Consider the following 19704-nt stretch of genomic DNA (forward strand, 5'->3'; position numbering starts at 1 on the left):
AATTCGAGAAAATTTTGTGTACAAGACGCTGGAAGGTTGCTCCAGCATTTTACACGCCAAAGGGCATTACTTTGTAACAGTACAAGCCCAGTCTGGTTATAGTCGAAGTATGCATCCATGAAGCTCAACAACTCGTGCCTCGAGGTCACGTCTACTAGGTGGTCAATCCTAGGAAGTGGGAAGCTATCCTTTGGGCAGGATCTATTGAGGTCAGTATTGTCAATGCACATGTGCCACTTCCATTGAAAAGGAGCTTCCTCACGAAGTCTACCACGAGGAGCTTCTCAACCTCCATGTCTATTATTCTCCACCTTTCCTAGGCGAAGTTCATTTTCCTCTATTTTATCGATCGGACTAAGGGGTTTACATTCAGTTTATGGGTTATCACAAAGGGGTCTATGCCAGGCATGTCGGTGGCCAACCAAGCAAAAATGTCTAGATTATTAATTATAAAGATTACCAGTTTGAAGCGTAGTGGTTTCTTGAGGCGTGCACTGATCTGCACTATCTTCAAGGGGTCGGTACCTGAGACTGGCACCAGGACTGTCTTCCATCAGGTGAGCTCTTTCCTGGTTGTTCTCCGATGATGGCTCTAGGTCAACATCAATTTGCTTCCCTTTATGCTTCAATGTTGCAATGTAGCACTTCCGCGATTCAAGTTAGTCATCGTACATTACTCCTATTACTCCTATCCCTTGATTGGTGGAGAACTTCATGGAGAGGTGGTATGTTGACAACACCGCTCTGAGGGCCTGCAGTATTGGTTGGCCTATAATGGCATTCTATGGTGACATCATTGCCAACACTAGAAAATCATGTCAGAACCTCATCCTGTTCAGTGTGGTTCTTGTTGTCACAGACAAGTTGATCTGTCCAAGATATCAGTCGTTCCATCATCGAAACCGACCAGAGGGACATCGGCTTGGGTCAGGTCTTCCCTCCACAGTCCCATTTTCTCAAGAGCTCCAATGAATAGAATGTCTATCGAACTGCCATAATCAATGAGTACCCTTTTTACCTCGTAGTCATGGATCATGAGCTTGACTATGAGGGTGTCATTATGAGGGTAACGGATCCCTGCATGTCATCTTCATAGATCACCTCTTCTACTCTTCGTCATTTTGGCAGGTTCTCCTCCTCATAATCCAGCCCGCGAGCTAAGGCTCAACTAGCGGGGGCGACTAAACCTACTGCCTCCAACTCTCTAGTGATGGTGTTAATCATGTTACGAACTGGTGGGTTATTATATTGTTGCCTTTGCAGGTCGGTGTTGTGACTGCACTACTACATCAGCTCTTAGAGACATTGGTCGTCTACTCCTATGAGAGCCACAAGGGGCTTAACCTATGGGGATAGCTTCACCACGCATGGGAGCCTTGAAGGGCTCGATCCATGAGAGCGACTCCATAGTTCATTGGCTGCCGACTCCTATGAAGGCCATGAAGGGCTCGACTTGTAGAGGCGACCTCGCGATCAGGACTGATGAGGCTCATCCGGGCTGGTCACTCTTATTCTGCCCCTCTATGAGGGTTCCTTTGGTCCAACTGTTGTTATTACTGTTTGAGAATGCCATGACTTAAGGCTCAGAGATTGGGTGACAACTTAGCTTTAGTGTAGCATTTCCCACAGATGACGCCAATTGATGATGTGTGATCTGATGCTACCTGTTGGAGGACAGCTCGGATGTTAGGCTAGCAAGGTCGCCTAGTTGAGCTGCAAGAAAAGGAGGTCAAAGTGTCTGGGGTGCTTTATCTGGTGTGGGCACTCTGATGCTCAAGATAGCAAAGTGGAGGTTTTTGAGAGAGCTGAAAGCAATATTGCTAGAGTATTGAGAGAGTTGAATCGTGCGTACCTTGTGAGGCCATGATCCCAAGGAGAAGATGAACTCCGTTGACGTGGGGCCATGATCCCAAGGAGATCAGAGATAGCTGGCTTGCTTCTAGATAGAGGTTGCATGGCATCTCGGCAAACTAGTGCATATAGTTGAGCTATTCCAGCTAGGTGACCCGAGGTGTGCAAGGTGACGGGGATCGCTGAGGTCACTGAGATCGTTGAGGTGTCACCTCATCATTCTGTCACTTCACATGTTGTCACATCGTTTGACGGGCCAAATTATCCCTCATCAATGAGGTTCTACACTAGTAATAAATTCATGGGCCCACTGTAAAAGGCATGGCTTCCATATAGTTAAATACTAGCATGGAACCTTATCATTGGTTCCATAGCACGCTGAATAGCTAAAGCGTTCAACTAAACCTTGCTCTGTATAATGGGTTAGGGAACCAATGAACGGTGAATGCGCACATAAGGGGCCCCATAGATGGGCCAACCCTTGACATTGGACATTACATCATTACACAATATCACTAAATACCTAGCCTTTCTTAGGTGCCTAGGGGTCACTATAATTTTAACTGTTTGTGCAGTAAAAATGAGATTTCGATTCCCATTCTTGGTGGATTCCCATTCTAAAGTATGTTAATTAAGGAATTCATGACAAAAAACCCAAATGCTAATATTAATAAGGTAATAAAATATTATTGAATTAATAATAAGATAATAATAATATAATATATTAATAATAAAATAATAGAATATTAATAAACTATTAACAAAATATTAGTAAAGTAGTAATAAAATGATAGTACTATAATAAAATATTACTAAATTAATAATAACAAACAAAGATACTATATAATAATAATAATAATAATAATAATAATAATAAATATTAATACAATATAATTGTAGTAATAAAATAAAAATATTTTTAATAATAAAAAATATAATAAATAATAATAAATTCATAATAAAAGGAAAAGATATTATTTATTAAATAATAATAAATTAATTTTAAAACAATAAACAAAAATAATAGAATATTAATAAAATAATAAGAAAATAAGAAAAAAATAATAATAAATTCATAATAAAAGGAAAAGATATTATTTATTAAATAATAATAAATTAATTTTAAAACAATAAACAAAAATAATAGAATATTAATAAAATAATAAGAAAATGTAAAAATAAATAAATTATTAATAAAATATAATATATATATTATTAAACTCTTAATAAAACTATAATATTAATAAAATATTCATAAATTAATGATAAATCAAAATATATTAATTATTAAATACCAATAAAGTAATAATAAAGGTCATTTACCACAACACCCCCTATAGTTTCATAGATTTACTTAAACCTACCCTATAGTTTGCATTTTACTAAAACATCCCTTATAGTTTGTAACCTATTTACTTAATCAACCTTTCATTAAGAACTATTTGTTTTGCCATCTGAAAATTGTAAAATGATCACCAAAGTGGAAAATGTTCAAGTGTATAGACCCATCGTTGCTTATTACCAAAGTGTAACACTTTTTTGTATAAAAAATAAAATTGACCAAATAGAGAAAAATAGAGTGGTTGTTCATGTTTTACCAAGGGAAAATTGCATTTTTTATTTTAGTTTCTTTACATTAAATTTTTTGAATGGATGTTAGGCTTAAAACTATCATTTTCCTCTTTCATCCAATGGAAGGTCGATTAAGTAAATTGATTGCAAGCTATAGGGGACGTTTTAGTAAAACACAAACTATCGGGTATGTTTTAGTAGATTCATGAAACTATGAGTGTTTTAGTAAATGATTGTAATAATAACAAAACAATAATAAAACAATAATTATATATTCATAAAATATATAATCCCGATTCTTGACTGAACCAAACAGGAGTTAGGAAGAGGTGATTTTGATTCCAATCTTGTTTGAGAACCAAATGGACTCTTAGTCAAATTCATTGCCATCAACCCATAACTTTAAATAGGGTAAATTGTTGGAACCTCCCCTGAAATTTGGTAATTGCAATCAACTCCGTTGAACTTTCTAACACAGTTGCAAGTAGACCTCCTTTGTTAGAATCCATGTTCAAAATACCAAAGCATCTTCTATTGAGGTTGGTTTCTATAGAAAAAAAAAAACAATACAAACTTTATAAACAACAAAAAAATAGAGAATTTGAAGTTGCTGCTTTACCTTTGAGTGATTTATATGAAGGAAAATTTTCTCAAAAAAATCAGGTTTAGAAAAGAGATAGGAAGGGTTTGGGCCAGTGATTCATATGAAGAGAAAATCCAAAAAACAAACATTTTAGTCAAAAGTATTGCATGGATATTTTGAACATTTCCATGCATCTTTTTAGAGGATTTTATCAAAGGGGGTCTACTTGCAACAATGTTAGAAAGTTCAGCAGAGGTGATTGCCATTACCAAACTTCAAGGGAGGTTTTCGGAATGGTCAAAAACTTTAGGGGAAGTTTAAGCAATTTACCCTTTTAAATAAGAGGGGTGATTTGGCCCGACATACTCATATACAAACACATGGAAGTGACCTGCTAATTAGACATTGACTCGGCACTTCCTGCCACCTCAACAGGTCAGGCCACCGCACGTACCTCAGCTAGGACCGAGGTTCGAGCAGCTTGTGATGGCCCGACTTACTAATGAGACACATAGCCATCTTCTAGAAGCGGGCCAGCTATCTCCAAGCTCTTCGGGATCATGTCACATGATAGTAGGTCTTATCCTTATCCCGCCCAAATTGGACAAACTCGATGAGCCTTAACGGCAAGCATGAAGTCCTCTTCCCGGTGCAGAACGGACTCCTAACAGCGTGGGCCAAAGATCTCAGAGGTGCTTCTTGAGACCTACGACAACTCACCTATTTAAGGGCATCAACCCCAATGACACAAGGTACACGCGATTTATTGCTCACTAGCCTACTTGTTATAAGATTTTCAGCTCGCACACTAAGAGTACTAACTTAAGCATCGGAGCGCCTAGCCAGGTAATCCACCCTAGGTCCTCTGAGCTCTGTTTCCTTGTAGTTCAACTAGACAACTAAGCAACCAATGACCGAGCTGCCTTCCAGCTAGGAGCATCCAGATCGCACACAATCAATTGGTGTCGTCTATGGGAAACACAACAAAAAGTTAAGTTCTTACCTTACTCTATTTATTTTTTTGCAAAATTTTCACTAATGGCCTCTTCAAGCACTGGCAAGAGAGTTGAGATGCACGTCATTGGGGGGCAAGACCAACCTGCACTTAACCTCGAGACCCCCACAATGAACATCGGTAAGTTTGCCATCCCCCTTACCATTCTAGGGGTATCAACAGTTCAGAACCTGGCATTCACTACTCAGTCAGTTAGCGCGCCCATGCCTCATGTGAGCGCCTCTCTCCCAACCATAGAGCCCTCTGTGGTTCTTGTTGAGGTAGAAGCTCAGTGGTTCCATGACCTTGTGCAAAGTGTCTGAATTATGAAACTCCAATTTCAGCAGTTCCAGCAATTTCAACAGTACTAGTAGAACCAATAATACCAACAGTACCGCTACAAACAACATTTCCCTCCACTTCACCAAAATCAGCAAAACCAGAACCAACAGCATGGACGTTGGTCACCTCCTCGAGGACCGATGTCATCACGGGTCCCAACTCTTCCTCGGAACCAGACTCCACCTCGGGATCTAGCACTAGGTCAGCGCCCATCACCACCATGGTAGGTAGTCAACCAGAGAAACCAGCCGCAACACAGCCACCAAAGCGATCTACAACAATGATCACGCAATGATAAAAAACACCGTCATCAGCCCAAAAGAGAAGTAAGTAACAGAAAACCCGAAGTGAGGGGTAAGGATCTGGTTTGGAACCCATCCTATCACCCCAACCTGCAAGACCTAGCCCACATTCGTGAAGACGCCAGTAATAGAGATCAGCTCCCTACTCGTAGCAGTATCCGAGATTAGGAGAACACTAGAGTCAAGATTCCAGCCAGCACTGAGGTGAACAACACTAACAATGAAGCAACAAAGAATCGATGTTGCCGACGTGCATGCCACACCTCAGGTAAGAGCAATGTTGACCCTTCTGCAATAGTAGAGAAAAGGAGGGAAGAAGTGAACTTGATAGCTGCACAGTTGGCTCCTATCTCACTGAACCGGCCTTCCCCTTTAGCACTAGAGATCCTTTTGGCCCCGAGGCTAAAGGGCTTTAAGACCCTAGCCCTGGAGACCTACAATGAGAAGACGAAGCCTTTTTACCAGAATATTTCCGCTCCTGAACTAAGGTCTCCACCTCAGCCAAACTAGACTCCAAGCTATGCGCCAATGTCACCATCTCAGCCGGGCCTAACTCTAGTCTTGGACCGAGGTGCCCTCCTCAGCCCCACCGAATTCACCACTCATATCAAACAAGTTACTCGTACTACTAGACATGCTAAAAATAAGAAACAAACTCAAACTGGAAACTAAAGTGAGGAAAGACGACTTACCTAAGAAAGAAGAAAGTATACGACCTTGGAGACAAGACAAAGAGCACCAACCTAGAAACTAGCGCGCAACCTCCAAAACATCGAAATCCATATAATAAGACAAGGTGAATGGGACCCCAAGGCCCCTATTTATAGCCACTTTAGTCGGTCATGGATGGCTCAAATCAGTTTGATCCAATGACTCTCATAAAAACCGGTTGCATGGCTTTTGAGGTCGAAATCGGATGAGTGCTCATTTTGATGTCCGCACGTCCCTGGTACGTGATCTGGTTTTACGGTTGAGTCGATTGGGTCATCACGGCCTGACCTCTGGATCGGACCTCGACCGGGACGAAGATCGGGCCAAATACCTAAGCTCACCATGAACTCCCCGCACCAGGTCAGAACCCTTGGCACGAGGAGTGAGGGCAATTGATGAGGGGTGATTTGGCCTAACCTACTCATATACGAACATGTGGAAGCAACCTAGTGATTGGACTTTGACTCGACACTTCTTGCCACCTTAGCAGGCCAAGGCACCTTGGCTAGGACCTAAGTCCGAGCAGCTCGTGACGGCCCAACTTGCCGATGTGACACTAGACATCTTCTAGAAGCAAGCCAGCTGTCTCCAAGCTCTTCAAGATCACTCTGCACGACAGTAGGTCTTATCCTTATACCGTCTGGATCGGACGGACTCTATAAGCCTTAACAGCAAGCACGAAGTCCTCCTCCTGGTGCGGAACGGACTCCTAACAGTGCGAGCCGAAGATCTTGGAGGTGTTTCGTGAGACCAACGACAACTCACCTATTTAAAGGCATCAACCCCAGCGACACAAGGTACGTGTGATTTATTGCTCACTAGCCTGCTTGCTATTAAACTTTCGGCTCACACACTAAGCGTACTAACTTAAACATCAGAGCATCCACACTGGACAAGCCACCCCGAGTTCTCTGAGCTTTGTTTCCTTGTAGTTTGACCAAACAACTAAGCAACCGACGGCCAAATTGCCCTCTAAGGAGCATCCAGATCGCACACAATAAGTATCCATTTCAACTTGCCTAATATTATTTTTTGTTTGGTTATTAGGTTGTTTTAAAGAAAATAGTCGTACTTGTGTCTCGGTTTTGGTGAAAGTAAACTCAAGTGAACATCTTTTATGTGTGTGTGTGTTTTTCTTCCTATAAGAGAGCATTTTTAACTTCATATCTTATGTGGAACGTGGCTAGAATAAGCAAAAATAAACAAATGAGCTTTGGGTTATATGCATAACCCAAAAACTCTCCCAATTTTTAATGTGTAAGCAAATACAAACAAATGAATCCTAAGAAAACTACTATCATGGTATCAAATACAACTTTAGTTGATTTAATTTATGTAAAAAATCAATAAAAAGAAAATAAATCTATTAATTAGGAAAAGAAATAGGAAAAATAACTTATTAGATTTAGAATAATAAAAAAAAATATCATTTGATTTATGCAACAAAAAATTAAGAACTTGATTGATCTCTTTTTTTTGATTTTTCATTGATAATTAAGGCTTATACCTATTTTTTGCCTCATGCCTTGAGACTTGAATATTATGCCTCATTTTGAGGAAGTTTAAAACCTTGAAGCAAAATCTAACGAGCCTTTGCATTAAAATGCATGTCTCGCGCTTTAAGACTTAAAACTTTTAAAAATAATAATTAAGAGATGAATCATATATACAATAGCAATAGGTGGAAACAATGTGCATAGAATTTATGGTGATGGCCTGAACTGAGATTCTCACTAATTGGTGGACACCGTGGAGCCTGAGATGTCATAAAGTGGCACGCATGCCAATACAGGGAAAGTTGTAAAGTTGTGTGTGGATGATACACAGCTTCACTACTTCTTCTTTAAGTATTTGCCTAAAGAGATTCAGGTACCCACATCATTGTTTACACTTTATGTTTCTCTTGTATTGAATAGTTGATGAATAAATAAATAAATAAATGGAGATAGTCCCGACTGGCGACTGGATCAGGATCAGATAGCTCATCATAAAGGGAGTGGGGGGTGTAGTGTAGGACACTTTGATTACAGCGGTGGTAGATCGGACATTACTGGATCATAATAATAGCATAGGCCAGAGCTGCACATGCTCATCAATCAAATACACCACACCAGTCCACATGTTGTTCTGAATTCAGCAGTGGTATCGATTCGACGGTTCATGGTTCATAAACGTCAGAAGAGTCAAAGAACAAGCAATCCGTCACCGTCATTCAGATTTCTTACTTAGCATCCATCAACAACACTCACGCATCAAATAAATGTAATGGCCGGCCGTATGGGTGGTATGGTTGCCTGGAGCCTGGTCCATTGATTCCATTTTATAACCCTATTGTACCTGTACCATGATGCATGGAATCACCACAACTCTTTTTCCCGACTCCCCCGTACGTAGAGCTTGAAGTGCAGTGAGTACTAGAGTGTAGACATCTGACCGCAAGTGTACAGTACCACTACCTACTGGTCCTGCTCTACTCTACTCGTCTTAACTTAATTTGTTCTCAAATTCCACACGGACATACAACTCAGATGATGGGAGTCAGGGAGTGGAGCTGCCTCCTCCGATCACAAACATCCATCTCAAATCCTTATAATGCTCAACTTGAATCAATTAATAGCCAAATCACTCCTCATTATACTCATCCATGTAAGTAGAGTAAAGGCATTGATCGGGAATCACCAACCTATTCACAAAAAGAAAGAAAAAAAAAAAAAGTCAGAGATCGCTATCCCTTCTCAGTCGTCCTCACTCTGTCACCCACTCTCTGCAAGTGCAAGGAATACAACACAGATGACGCAAGACTCAAATAATTAAAGATCAGACTAAATACAAGATTCCCCCAGGAGGCCACGATTAATCCGGCAGATGGGGCGTCTGCTGCTGTGTTGGAGTTGGACCAGGACGACCCCAAAGGAAAGAACATTAGCCATCAGATCTCTACATATTTAGCAAGCAAGCAACGTTAACGCAGAGATGATCGATTCAGCTGCAGAGAAGTCCGTGTCTGCCAGTGTGTCTGTGTGTGGGGGCCGGGCGTGGCAGTTTGGGTGGTGTCTGATGAGAGAGATTTGTCATCTCATCTCATCTGGCCATATTAATAAGGTAATCTCACCTCTGTTGATGTGTCGGGAATTGGCTCCTCTCCTCTACTTCCCTACCATCGATCGCCAGTCCCAGTTGCCACCCCTTTTTATTCATTCATGCCTTGATCAGCATCGTTCTCAGTCTCAACTCTCAAGAATGAATGGAAGAGAAGACGCAGAGAGAGAACGAATATTCGCCCAACCTTATCTGCAGTGTATCACGTGGAACACCACTGTCGTCACACCAACAACCACCTCTTTTCTCTCCTTTCTGATAACTCCCCTTTTCAAACTAAAATCCATCCAAAACCTTAAAAGAAAGCAAAGAAAAACTCGATTTGATCTTTTTTGAGTCGGAATCTGAATAAACTTTAGCGCTCGTAGAACTGAAGAATTCATTAATTTGTGAAAGGAATTTGAAGAAAAATATAAAAAAAAAAAAAAGACTCAAAGACTGAGAGCAAAAGAAAAGACAAAGGCCAACATGGAGAAACCCTAGATTCTGATGAATGCGACAATATTTCGACACATGTGACCATCCATGTCAGCAGACCTTGAAGTCAGGGTGATGATGATACAACGGATGGTGGTTGCTACTCTGCTGCCTGAGAATCTCCTTCTGCCGCCGGAGCTCCATCACCTTCCGATGCGAGTTAGAGTGCTGAGTCAACACGAAGGTCGGACTCGCAGCTGGACGATACTCCGGAACGAGTCGACCTGACTTGTACCGTACTCCGCACGCGTTGCACAGCGTTTTCGGTCCTAGTGGTCCTGTACGCCACTGCGGTGTTTTCTCCGAAGCGCAGTGCGTGCATTTGCGCACCCCTGACGACGAAGACGACGCCGAACCCGACGGCTCTGCAGCTGTGATAACTGACGAAGACAATGAACCCTCTTTCTTCCTAGAGCTAGTAGAGCTGATATTAGTGTTACTGTTACCCAGTTTGGACTTGCCGGTAACCGGAATGTAAGACTCCGGCAAGGAAGTCCAGCTGATATGAGTGGATGCTGCTCTTGATCGTTTGCTCCTGGTGCGCCCGGGAACTGAAGCGTCAGCTCGGTACTTTGTGTTTCCAATGGGCTCGTTCGTAGGGAAATCGGTGTAGGAGTCGTCGACGAACTTGGAGAGCCATTCTAACTCTGCTACGTCGTCGTTCTGTAGGGAAGAAAATAATAATAAATAAATAAATAATGAAAAAAAAAATGTAATTTAGCAAGCAAAGAATGAAGAAGTAACAAAAATAGTGAGTAGAAGAGTTTAATTTGCAGAAGAAGCATTATATAGACACATACAGGGACGCAGAGGTCGTTAGGGAAACTGGTGGAGAGGTTGGAGTTGTCGGTGGTGATGGAGGGGCGATTCCCAGGGTTATTTTCTGAAGGAGGGAGGTGGATGAGATCGGAGTCGGAGAAGAGGTCGTCGTTGGAAAAGTCGAGAAGGTCGTCGATGTGGAGGAAATTTATTCTACCGTTATTTCTCTCTCTCCCTCTCTCTCTCTCTCTCACGCATCTTGACATGTATATATATAAACGTAGGATTTTGCTGCCCAATCGTTGATTGTTGATAGTGGGGGATCCACCGTCCACGCCCACCATTTGGGGTTGGGGATTACAATTTTTACAAATTACAATGGTTTGAGTGTTTTGTTTGGATGAGGTAGGCCGCGCTCGTAATTGTACTTACTTATAACCTTGGTGTTGGTGGTCGAAAGAAAATTACTTCCTTTGTTACAGTCAGGGCTTATCCGGTACATGTGTGTGTAAGAAAAAGTAAGAACGTCAGGGTCAGGGATGTTTGTTAAGTAAAAGTATTATCGTAATGTGTCGGCAGCTTTCATGTATGACAGTATGAGGTGAGGCCCAATTTTACCAGATGAGATGCAACGCTTTGGTAAATCATCACTCATCACTGGAGACCGGAGTGAATGATGGATTCGCCCATAAAGTAATTTGGATGAACAGTAGGGGCTCTGCCCTTTTTCCGGTCCATCACGTGGGGACCACCCTTACGAAACGGAGCCCCACTTGCTCTAGTCGTAACGGAAATAGCGCGAAGCGAAAGCCGAAAAGTGGGGCCTGGGGTGAGGCAAGGAAGGAAAGAGTCAATACTCAATAGACCCGAAACGCCCGGTTCCGTCGATGACAAGTGACAACAATGCCGAGTCCGAGTCCGGACGACCACATCCAGCTGGCTTCACCTTTTATTTAAACACGACACATCTCAATCGAGATTATGACGGCACGTAGTAGTAAATTAGTGATAGTAATACTAGGAGGAGGAGGAGGGTGCAGTGGTGTGTGATGTGAGCCCAGTCCGGATCTGTTCCTCACACTGCGCGCCTCATACCGACCTCACAGCATTGGAGATGTTCCCAATATAGGGTGGGATCTGGCTGTAAGGTCGGTGTGAGGCGCGCTTTAAAAGGAACAGATCCCAATTCGTGTGGGCCGTGGGGAAGGAGAGGACGGCAGGACGCTAAGTGCCGTCCGTACTATCAATATATTTGAAATCCTACGTGTACTCACGAAGTTGACTCAAAAGACTGCCAGCTAGACAGCACGCCACGTAATCTTCCAGTACGGATTAAAACCTTTTCCATTAAAAAATAAAATCATTAGCATTTAATATATAGGAAGGCTGAACTGAATTCTAGGTAATGTAATACGTACAATAATTAATGTTTTATAGTGCTTCTTTTAGTTTAGATATGTATGAATTGATGAAATTAAGTTCCTCAAAATTACGGAAGGCTTTTGGTGGTGACTGGAGAGAAGAGGAGAAGCCTCGAATCACGTGATGTGGCAGGGAGCAGGGGCCAGGGGGTGTGGGTGGTTCGCTGTGATCCCTAAGCAACAACACAGCACGTGCAAAAGTCATGTGGTGGTTAAATTAAATTAAATTGGGAATCGATTAATTAGAAAATCATGAAAAAATCGGTAGCCCACAGTAACAAACAAAAACCCAAGACATGACACATTGGGCATTGGCCACAGCCACAGGGTCGGGTCAGGGCCACCAAAGCCTCCCCAAAACTCAAAGCCTAGCAAGGCCTATATTTAATAGCCTAGCATAGGTTTCAGAATTTCAGATAGGTTAAATACTTTCTCATGTGCGATTTCATCTACCCACGTGGTGCTTAATCCTGACCGTCCCTGCTGTACCTATATTCAATGCTCTCTCTCTAAAAGTCAATTCACTCGGACGGTTGAGATGTTATTCAATCACCGATGGGGTTTCTGTAATATCCGGTTACCATATTCCTTCTTATTAAACGTGATCTCCTTTTTAAAACACTTAAAACGCGAATATTTTGATTTAATCTTTTTCTATTACTACCTAGTTTTACTTTTACTTGACATTAAAAAAGGCAAACGGAGACGAAGCTGACCGACCACGAAACTTTAACCTTTGACTCTTGGAGTAATAAAATTGGAAAGAACTAACGATTCCTCCAGTTTTCTGTTGTTAATGGAATGGTGAGATATTGATTTAAGCATGCATGAGATGAGAGAAGGGCAGAAGGCCGGGCACCACAAGAGTTTAATGAACTGGAGCTGGGCGGGTGAATCTGGACACGTGTACACGAATGAGTTTAATGAACTACGGTGTGGGGCGGTGTAGTGGTGGGTGGTAAGCGTGGGACGTGGGGCCACACAAAAGTGCTGGGGCCTGGGGGGCACATGGATTCCGTCAGCCTCAGGAGCAGGAAATGAGGAGTTGGGCCTGGGCACTGGGCAGCAGCTCCCTTCATTTACGACGTTCGTGTGTCGACTGTCGGCCAACCACGTGTTTTCTGCCCATTGGTTCCCAAAATAAGAAGTGGGTTTGCACTTTGCAAATTGAAAATGATTTTTTCTATATGAAAAAGAAAGAACCATTTATATGCAAAATGTCTGTGTGTTTTTGTTTTGTGACTCAAAGGGAAGGGATTAGGGAGGCCTTGGGGGAAGATAGCGATGTGTATTAAACACAGCAACCAGAGATTTTTGAGAATTCAATATAAGGTATTAAAAATTTAAGTAATGAATCCATTTGTATGTCAATGAAACCAAGAACAGCACTCGTATTCCCCAATCCCCACAATCCCTACTGCCAGCAGCAAGGAAAAATTAGAGAGAGAGAGAGAGAGACTGCTAAAAGAAGGAATATGCACAAGAAAAGTAATAGTAATAAAGAAAAAAATAAAAACAAATACAAGTTACATGCTTCCTTGATAATATATCCTCACTAAAAGATATTAATAATACCACAATATCAGTTCGGACCTGTGAGTTGAAAGTTGAGACCGACAAATTTCTTAGACCGTGCACGAGGGGCTTGTTCTATGTTAGCAAAAGCCAGAGTCAAACAGTGACATCTCTTTGACAAAGCCAACACCCACGAGTTGTACTTTGTTTTCTTATCTATCTAGAGTAAAGATTAAAACATACCTATCAAAATCGTGCATGAAACAGTTAGTAGTAAGAATTTGTTTGATTCCAGGGTTAAAGTTAAAACAGCACCTATAGGAATTCGGATTCAATCCTTACAAAGCGATGCTCACATCATATTAAGTCACTTGATAGTTGAAACCATATATTGGGAATGTCTTTATACTAATATGTTTTTATTCATGGGGAGATATTCTCAGTGCACAGCTCACCTATAGATAATGGCTGAGTTGGTTGGATCTCTGGCTCGTTGTAACAGAGACCACTATGGTTGGGGTGGTTATGGGTATGGGCCTACGGGGAATGCCAAGTACCCTCTAATTAAAACAAAAAAAAAATCATTTATACGGTCAATCCAAAGTTGAAAGGTTTGTTAATCTTTCAGACACACTACCATTCTGCAACATATCCGTTTTAAACGAGACCAACCCAATGACTTTAGATATGTAATCTGTAGACGTTGGAGGCCGGAACAAACTTGCACTCGCGCGAGGACTCGCTCAAGATGTGAAAGAATATCAAGATTATCGTTTTGAAGGGGACAAAAAACATTCCCTAATAAGGGCCAGTTGAAGCCGGGTAGAATTTGACTAGGATTTAGAATATATTGTCAATTTTAACACTCATTTCACAGAGCAGCTCGTGGGCATTGCTTGCCTTAGTGGCACGATGGCAACAATCACTTGTTGAGTTGTGTACTCTAATATCGTGGGCGTTGCATTTTACAATATCTATCTACTTAATCTGTGTCCACAATGTGGCTGGGGAGTGGGGAGGGTGACAATCCGTGCTGCATTGGTCGTTATCCCTGACAATGCATCAGAGCTTACATGGTTCCGAAGGCATTGACATCTGAGACATGCAGCGCAGATTCTCAATTTGCTACAGTACACCGTGTACCACTTCCAACACTGCCATGTAGGAGAGAGAGAGAGAGAGAGAGAAAGAGAGAGCACATGAGTGGATAAGAGGAAATAAAGACTCCTGTAAGACTAGTCTGGCAACAACCAGAAAAACAAAGAAGGGGGACCAGCTCTTCAACTCCTCTTTTTCCGTGAAATAATAACTTATTGAACCTCTGTTGGAGAAGAATAAAAAAGCAATTTTACTGCCTTTACTAAGGTTTTGAGAACAGCCATCACGAACTTGGTTACACAGATGGGAAGGAACTACAGCAGGTTCAATGCCAAGAAAGGATGCATTGTCACGGTGGTGGCCTGCTCCCATTGTCACCTTGGAACTGATAGACCGAGCTCTAATACAATAAAGCAAGCACAACTTTCATCAGATTCACATGGGAGAAACATTAATTACACTAGTTAAACAAAAAGAATATAGAAGGAAGAAAAAAACAACAGGCTTAAGTATTCTCAACGTCTTTAGCAAACAGGTTCTGGCTACAAGGTACGAGCAGAGAAAGAAGACCAACACAAATTGAAATTTAGTCCGGGACAACCTCACCATCAGATTCACATGAGAGAAATGGGTGCAGTTTAAACAAGAATCAATTAGAATAATGATGGCCCAAATATGATTCTACAAGTGAGAATACAGTTTCACGACAATACACTAGTTGAAAGATTACATGACAGAACAGAACCCACCTTAAGACACCGCATGAAGCAAAATTGTTTTCACGTACCATCAATTCCATCTGGGGAAAGGAACAATTACCGTTACCATATTATTGCTACTAATAATATTAAGTTATTAGCAATATCATTTAACTCTACACAACAAACAAATAGGCAACAACTTTAAACCAAAGTTCAAAGTATCGACACATATCGGCCTATCGTTCTGGGACCCCTCCGATATTCCCCTACAGTGGGTGTATCGGGGGTCTGACTGGTTCAGGGGGTGGAGGAGACCTAAACCGGCCCCCCTGAACCGGTTGTAAAAAAAAATAAAATAAAATAAAATAAAATAAGCAACAAAAAGCAGTATCGATTTTCCCAATACGCCCCTACCGGCTTCATTATACTGGGCAATGGTAGCTCCCAAATGCAATTAAACTCTTAAAACAGTTTAGTCTTGCTCACGCTGTTTTTTTTTTTCCGATAAATAGTCTTGCTCACGCTGTTTGAGATGGTGCATCTGGTTAGATGGTTAGGAACGCATGCAACAAGAAACTAAGGTAACCCTTGGGTAAGAGTAACTAGGTGGTACTGACACTTCAGATAAGTCCAACCTACATGCCTATGTACTTCATACCCGAGTCTTAGTATGAGAAACAATATAATCTAGATGGTTCCTACACAAGTATACTGCAAAAAAATTGCAACATTAAGTTCACCATTAATGCACAAATTGGTGTTTTTCACCTCATCTTTTCATTCCATTGGTGTTATATGGGAACCACCAAAAAAACCTTGATGCTTTTTTATTTCCTTCCTAATACCAAAGGTGTTTCTTTTTCATTGAATAAAATGCTGAAGAAAATGTATGAGAGCTTGATTCAATGTCTATGTGAATGAATAGTTAAGGTTCAACTTAAAATTTAAATGCAAACTTCTGTGTTTCGGAACTTCCAACACACCAGGATTACTTCCTCAGAAGAACGATCACTCTTTGTACACTATTTCCTCGTCATAAAAGAACATTTTAGAATGAGATATGTAACTATGCATGTGTACATTCAGCCAAGTTGTGAAAATCAAGGGATGAATGAAAATCACAAGGATAACAAAGAGAAGCACTAGAAGAATCTTTTTTCACTATGGTTAAATATGTAACTAGCTGGTTTGTTAACAGGATTTTCATACTTGACAACGATGCTGTGAATCAATAATTTGCAGATCCTGTAAAAGCCCAGCTTATTCTTTCAAGGGTTGGGGAATCATGTGCCTGCAGCAACCAAATATCTTGAAGTTGGTCTCTGGAGATGAGTGAAAAATTGAAGCCTTGATTTCTCATATAAACAAAAGAAAATCACTGTGGAAAGTTATCCTTTAAATGAAGGCGCACTTAAGTTATCTGGATTTGCACATGTAGATTACAAATAATAATTAAGATAACCTTTAACATGCACTAAAGCCACTTCATATCTTTGTGTTTCATAAGCCTCCAAAGAGAAGCTGGAAATGATTTTGCTGACACAAGATGAAATCTTCCAATTTTTGTTCCAAGAGGGGTGAATGGGGGTACATGCGCTACAATTACTCCATATCTCTGTGCTGATTAGAGATTTTGAATGAAAATTCAGTTGGAAATGATTATTGTTGACACAATATGAGAATTACAGACTCCCCAAAAAGCAGAGAATTTTTTGATGGGTAACCTAAAAACCAGAGAATGGGCTTTGGATTTTAAAATTGCATCATTCCTCTACAAGAGTACAAGAAAATAGCACTTCACCTAGTAGTTCTAAAATGACATAAGCAATAGCTACCCAAGAAACAGATAAACAAGGAAAAATGTCAATCACATGGTTATTTTGATTGTCATAAAAATCCTACTTTCAAACTACTTGTTGTTTGCACGCAACATGCTAAGTAGCTATTAACAACTGACTCCATCTAGTTGGAATCATCTTCATTATGATTTTCATCATAGCAAGATAGAAGAAATTATTTTCCCCTTTTTCTTTCTTTTCCTTTTTTTATTGAGGGTGGGTGGGAGAGGGAATGACAGTTTTTGCAGACTCATGGATGCGCCCCACTATTTTCCATAGGCATGAAAATAGGTTCCAACTTTAAGAATGGTTCTCGGTTTATTGATAGTATGAGCACCTTATATAGTAGAGCTACAACAGATCAGATCAAATTGGATACACCTAAATCCAAATTTGATTCGGTTCAGATCTGAATCAAATTTTATCCATCAGATTAAGATCGGACAATTCATATTCAAATTCAGAGAAATGGATACTTCCCTGGTATAAAAGAAAATGTCAAGTAGTTTACCGAGGTACAGCAAGGACATGGCCGGACACGGTATCAATAAGAGATTTACAACAGAAAAATGAAGAATCTGAGTTTTCAAAAAAAAAAAAAAAGAATGAAAGAATCCATCATTGAGTAGGTCTGCATTCCAAAATAGCCTTTTTATCAATTGACAACCTCAGCAGGAGAAACAGCAACATTTGTTTCTACACTATCAAGGAGCTAGAAATCTGTGGCTGGCCAAGATATCTTGGCTTATTTGGGCTGAAATTTGTTTCCCAAGTCCCAAGTTCTGTGGAAGTTTTTTTTTTTTTTTTTTGAAAACTGTAAAGTAAAGTGATTTCATTGAAAACTGTGGAATAATTACAGATAAGAAAAATGTTGTATGGAACAATTGTTGGGTAGAGGGTATCTGCAGTGTTTAAGCAAAAGAGGCAAAGTGGCAAACGAATATGACAGCATTAGATGGAGATGTTAGCAGGGAAGATCAAAGGCATGATGTATTCAGGGCTCTCGGTGCATAATAGTTTCAGAGGCATAGATTATAACTCAGTTTTTGACATTCAAAGCCTGATTGGCAATAGCATTTACATATATATTACTTGTACATCCCCATTGTACAGAGCCTTAGTATACAGGGGTTGTGAGGTAATCTTTTCCACTCATACTGATACAGTTTAAATATAACACAATACTTTACTTTTTAAGTAAATGTACAGGCTGCAAATTTTGAATTCCATCTTATACATGGAGTTGTGTTATTTTGATAATAATTTCTAGATTTAACTGTGATACTTCACAAGGCTTTGGTAACGTATGGAGAAGTTTAATGACAACTCCGTGAGTTTTAAAAGTCTTAGAGGAAATTAGTTTTTTTTCATTTCTATGGAGGGATATCACTTCTAGTAAATAAAATATTTTAGAATTTAATTTGAGACATACACAGAATTATTTTAGTGCTCTTCATGCAAAGAGAGATAGTTCATACCAACACTAGCAGCAGGGAGGTCTCATCCGATAATTGGGGAAACAAAAATTTTGCTTATTAAAAATATGAAATTCCAACAAGGAAACTGAAGAAAAATTTATGATCTGAAAAGGTTGGGTTATACTTAAGCTACAACATTCTACGTGTTCAAATCTGCAGAGCCCATCCAGCATGGCAATCAAAATTCAAACAAAAATCATAGAAAAAAAAAACAATTTCAGTTTAACGGAAAGATCCACTTAATATTTCTTTCTATATGCCTTATGACATTAAGACACTGATAAGATGAAGTCATTAACATAAGATCCTCAATTGAAGTCCGATGAATTCAAGCTAAATGTATAGATGGAGAAGCAGCTACTCACACTCAAAACAAAAACAAAAAACATTAGAGTCCGGGAGAGGTACGACAGAGGGTACCCTGTGAGAGAGCGCGGCAACTCCTCGAGTTCGAGCTCAGACATGAGGTAAGCCTCGCGACAGCAACCGCGCTGTGGAGAGGTAACAGAGACTGCGCACATCCAAGTTCGACGGGAGATCTAAAGAAGAACGCCCATCAGATCACAAATAAGACAAGACAACCGATATCGAAAAAGGCACATTTAATAGATGGAAATTTAGGCCTGTAATTGCTTTTCTAAAAAAACCTGCTCAACGAAGAAAATCTGAGAAGAGGAGTTCTAGATGAGAAAGCGCCTGAGAGAGGGGCTTGTGAGGATGTCGATGTGTAAGATCCGGCAAAAGGTGTTCGGATTTTCGATTTAACGGCGGATTTGAGGGAGGAAATAGCCATTCTGTTGACGAGTCTATTGCAGGCGGAAGCCATGGGAGGTTTGAAGAACTAGGGAACGAAGAAATAGCAGCCTCGTTGCTTTCTAGGGTTGAAGAGTCTAATTTCCGTATTGTGTTTGGGTTTAAAGTTTAAGCTACTTTGAAGGGTTTTAGCAGAGGGGTTTTTCTTTT

General features: G+C 40.5%; 1 protein-coding gene, 1 long non-coding RNA gene and 1 pseudogene across 5 annotated transcripts; all 3 read right to left on the minus strand.

Annotated features, from left to right (window-relative positions):
* Window positions 1-8039: 8039 nt before the first annotated feature.
* LOC148880410 (uncharacterized) lies at window positions 8040-9578 on the minus strand. Its single transcript, XR_016104560.1, has 2 exons — window positions 9186-9578; window positions 8040-9038 (listed from the first exon to the last, which is right to left on the minus strand). It is a non-coding gene; the product is annotated as an uncharacterized LOC148880410 (long non-coding RNA).
* Window positions 9579-9799: 221 nt separating this feature from the next.
* Window positions 9800-10956, minus strand: LOC148880411 (GATA transcription factor 4 pseudogene; annotated as a pseudogene). The gene is made up of 2 exons (XR_016109595.1): window positions 10732-10956; window positions 9800-10594 (listed from the first exon to the last, which is right to left on the minus strand). The product of XR_016109595.1 is annotated as a GATA transcription factor 4 pseudogene (transcript).
* Window positions 10957-14834: 3878 nt separating this feature from the next.
* On the minus strand, window positions 14835-19704 carry LOC148880412 (uncharacterized). 3 transcript variants are annotated; one of them, XR_016104561.1, is made up of 5 exons: window positions 19389-19704; window positions 19107-19280; window positions 16635-16716; window positions 15474-15523; window positions 15034-15124 (listed from the first exon to the last, which is right to left on the minus strand). XR_016104561.1 is itself a non-coding variant. In XM_088962305.1 (4 exons), exons 1-3 carry the CDS (start codon window positions 19565-19567, stop codon window positions 15504-15506), a joined length of 318 nt encoding a protein of 105 aa, XP_088818431.1. In that variant the 5' UTR covers window positions 19568-19704; the 3' UTR covers window positions 14836-15124; window positions 15474-15503. The 3 variants fall into 3 exon arrangements, 2 of the variants coding, with proteins under 2 accessions (XP_088818430.1, XP_088818431.1); XM_088962305.1 differs by lacking the exon at window positions 16635-16716 and having other exon boundaries at window positions 14836-15124; window positions 19162-19280; XM_088962304.1 differs by lacking the exons at window positions 15474-15523; window positions 16635-16716 and having other exon boundaries at window positions 14835-15124; window positions 19162-19280.

Source organism: Nelumbo lutea, chromosome 1 (genome assembly GCF_056320005.1).
Source record: "Nelumbo lutea isolate HS-2025 chromosome 1, American lotus-T2T, whole genome shotgun sequence".
NCBI lineage: Eukaryota > Viridiplantae > Streptophyta > Magnoliopsida > Proteales > Nelumbonaceae > Nelumbo > Nelumbo lutea.

Bases quoted from the DNA above. Each gene is read 5' to 3' on its own strand.
- LOC148880412 (XM_088962304.1), bottom strand. From the start codon at position 19,567: ATGGCTTCCGCCTGCAATAGACTCGTCAACAGAATGGCTATTTCCTCC. The intron at 19,281-19,388 runs GTTTTTTTAGAA...GTTCTTCTTTAG, and splicing joins AGATTTTCTTCGTTGAGCAG to ATCTCCCGTCGAACTTGGAT. The intron at 15,125-19,161 runs GTACCCTCTGTC...TTATTGTATTAG, and splicing joins TTGCCGCGCTCTCTCACAGG to AGCTCGGTCTATCAGTTCCA.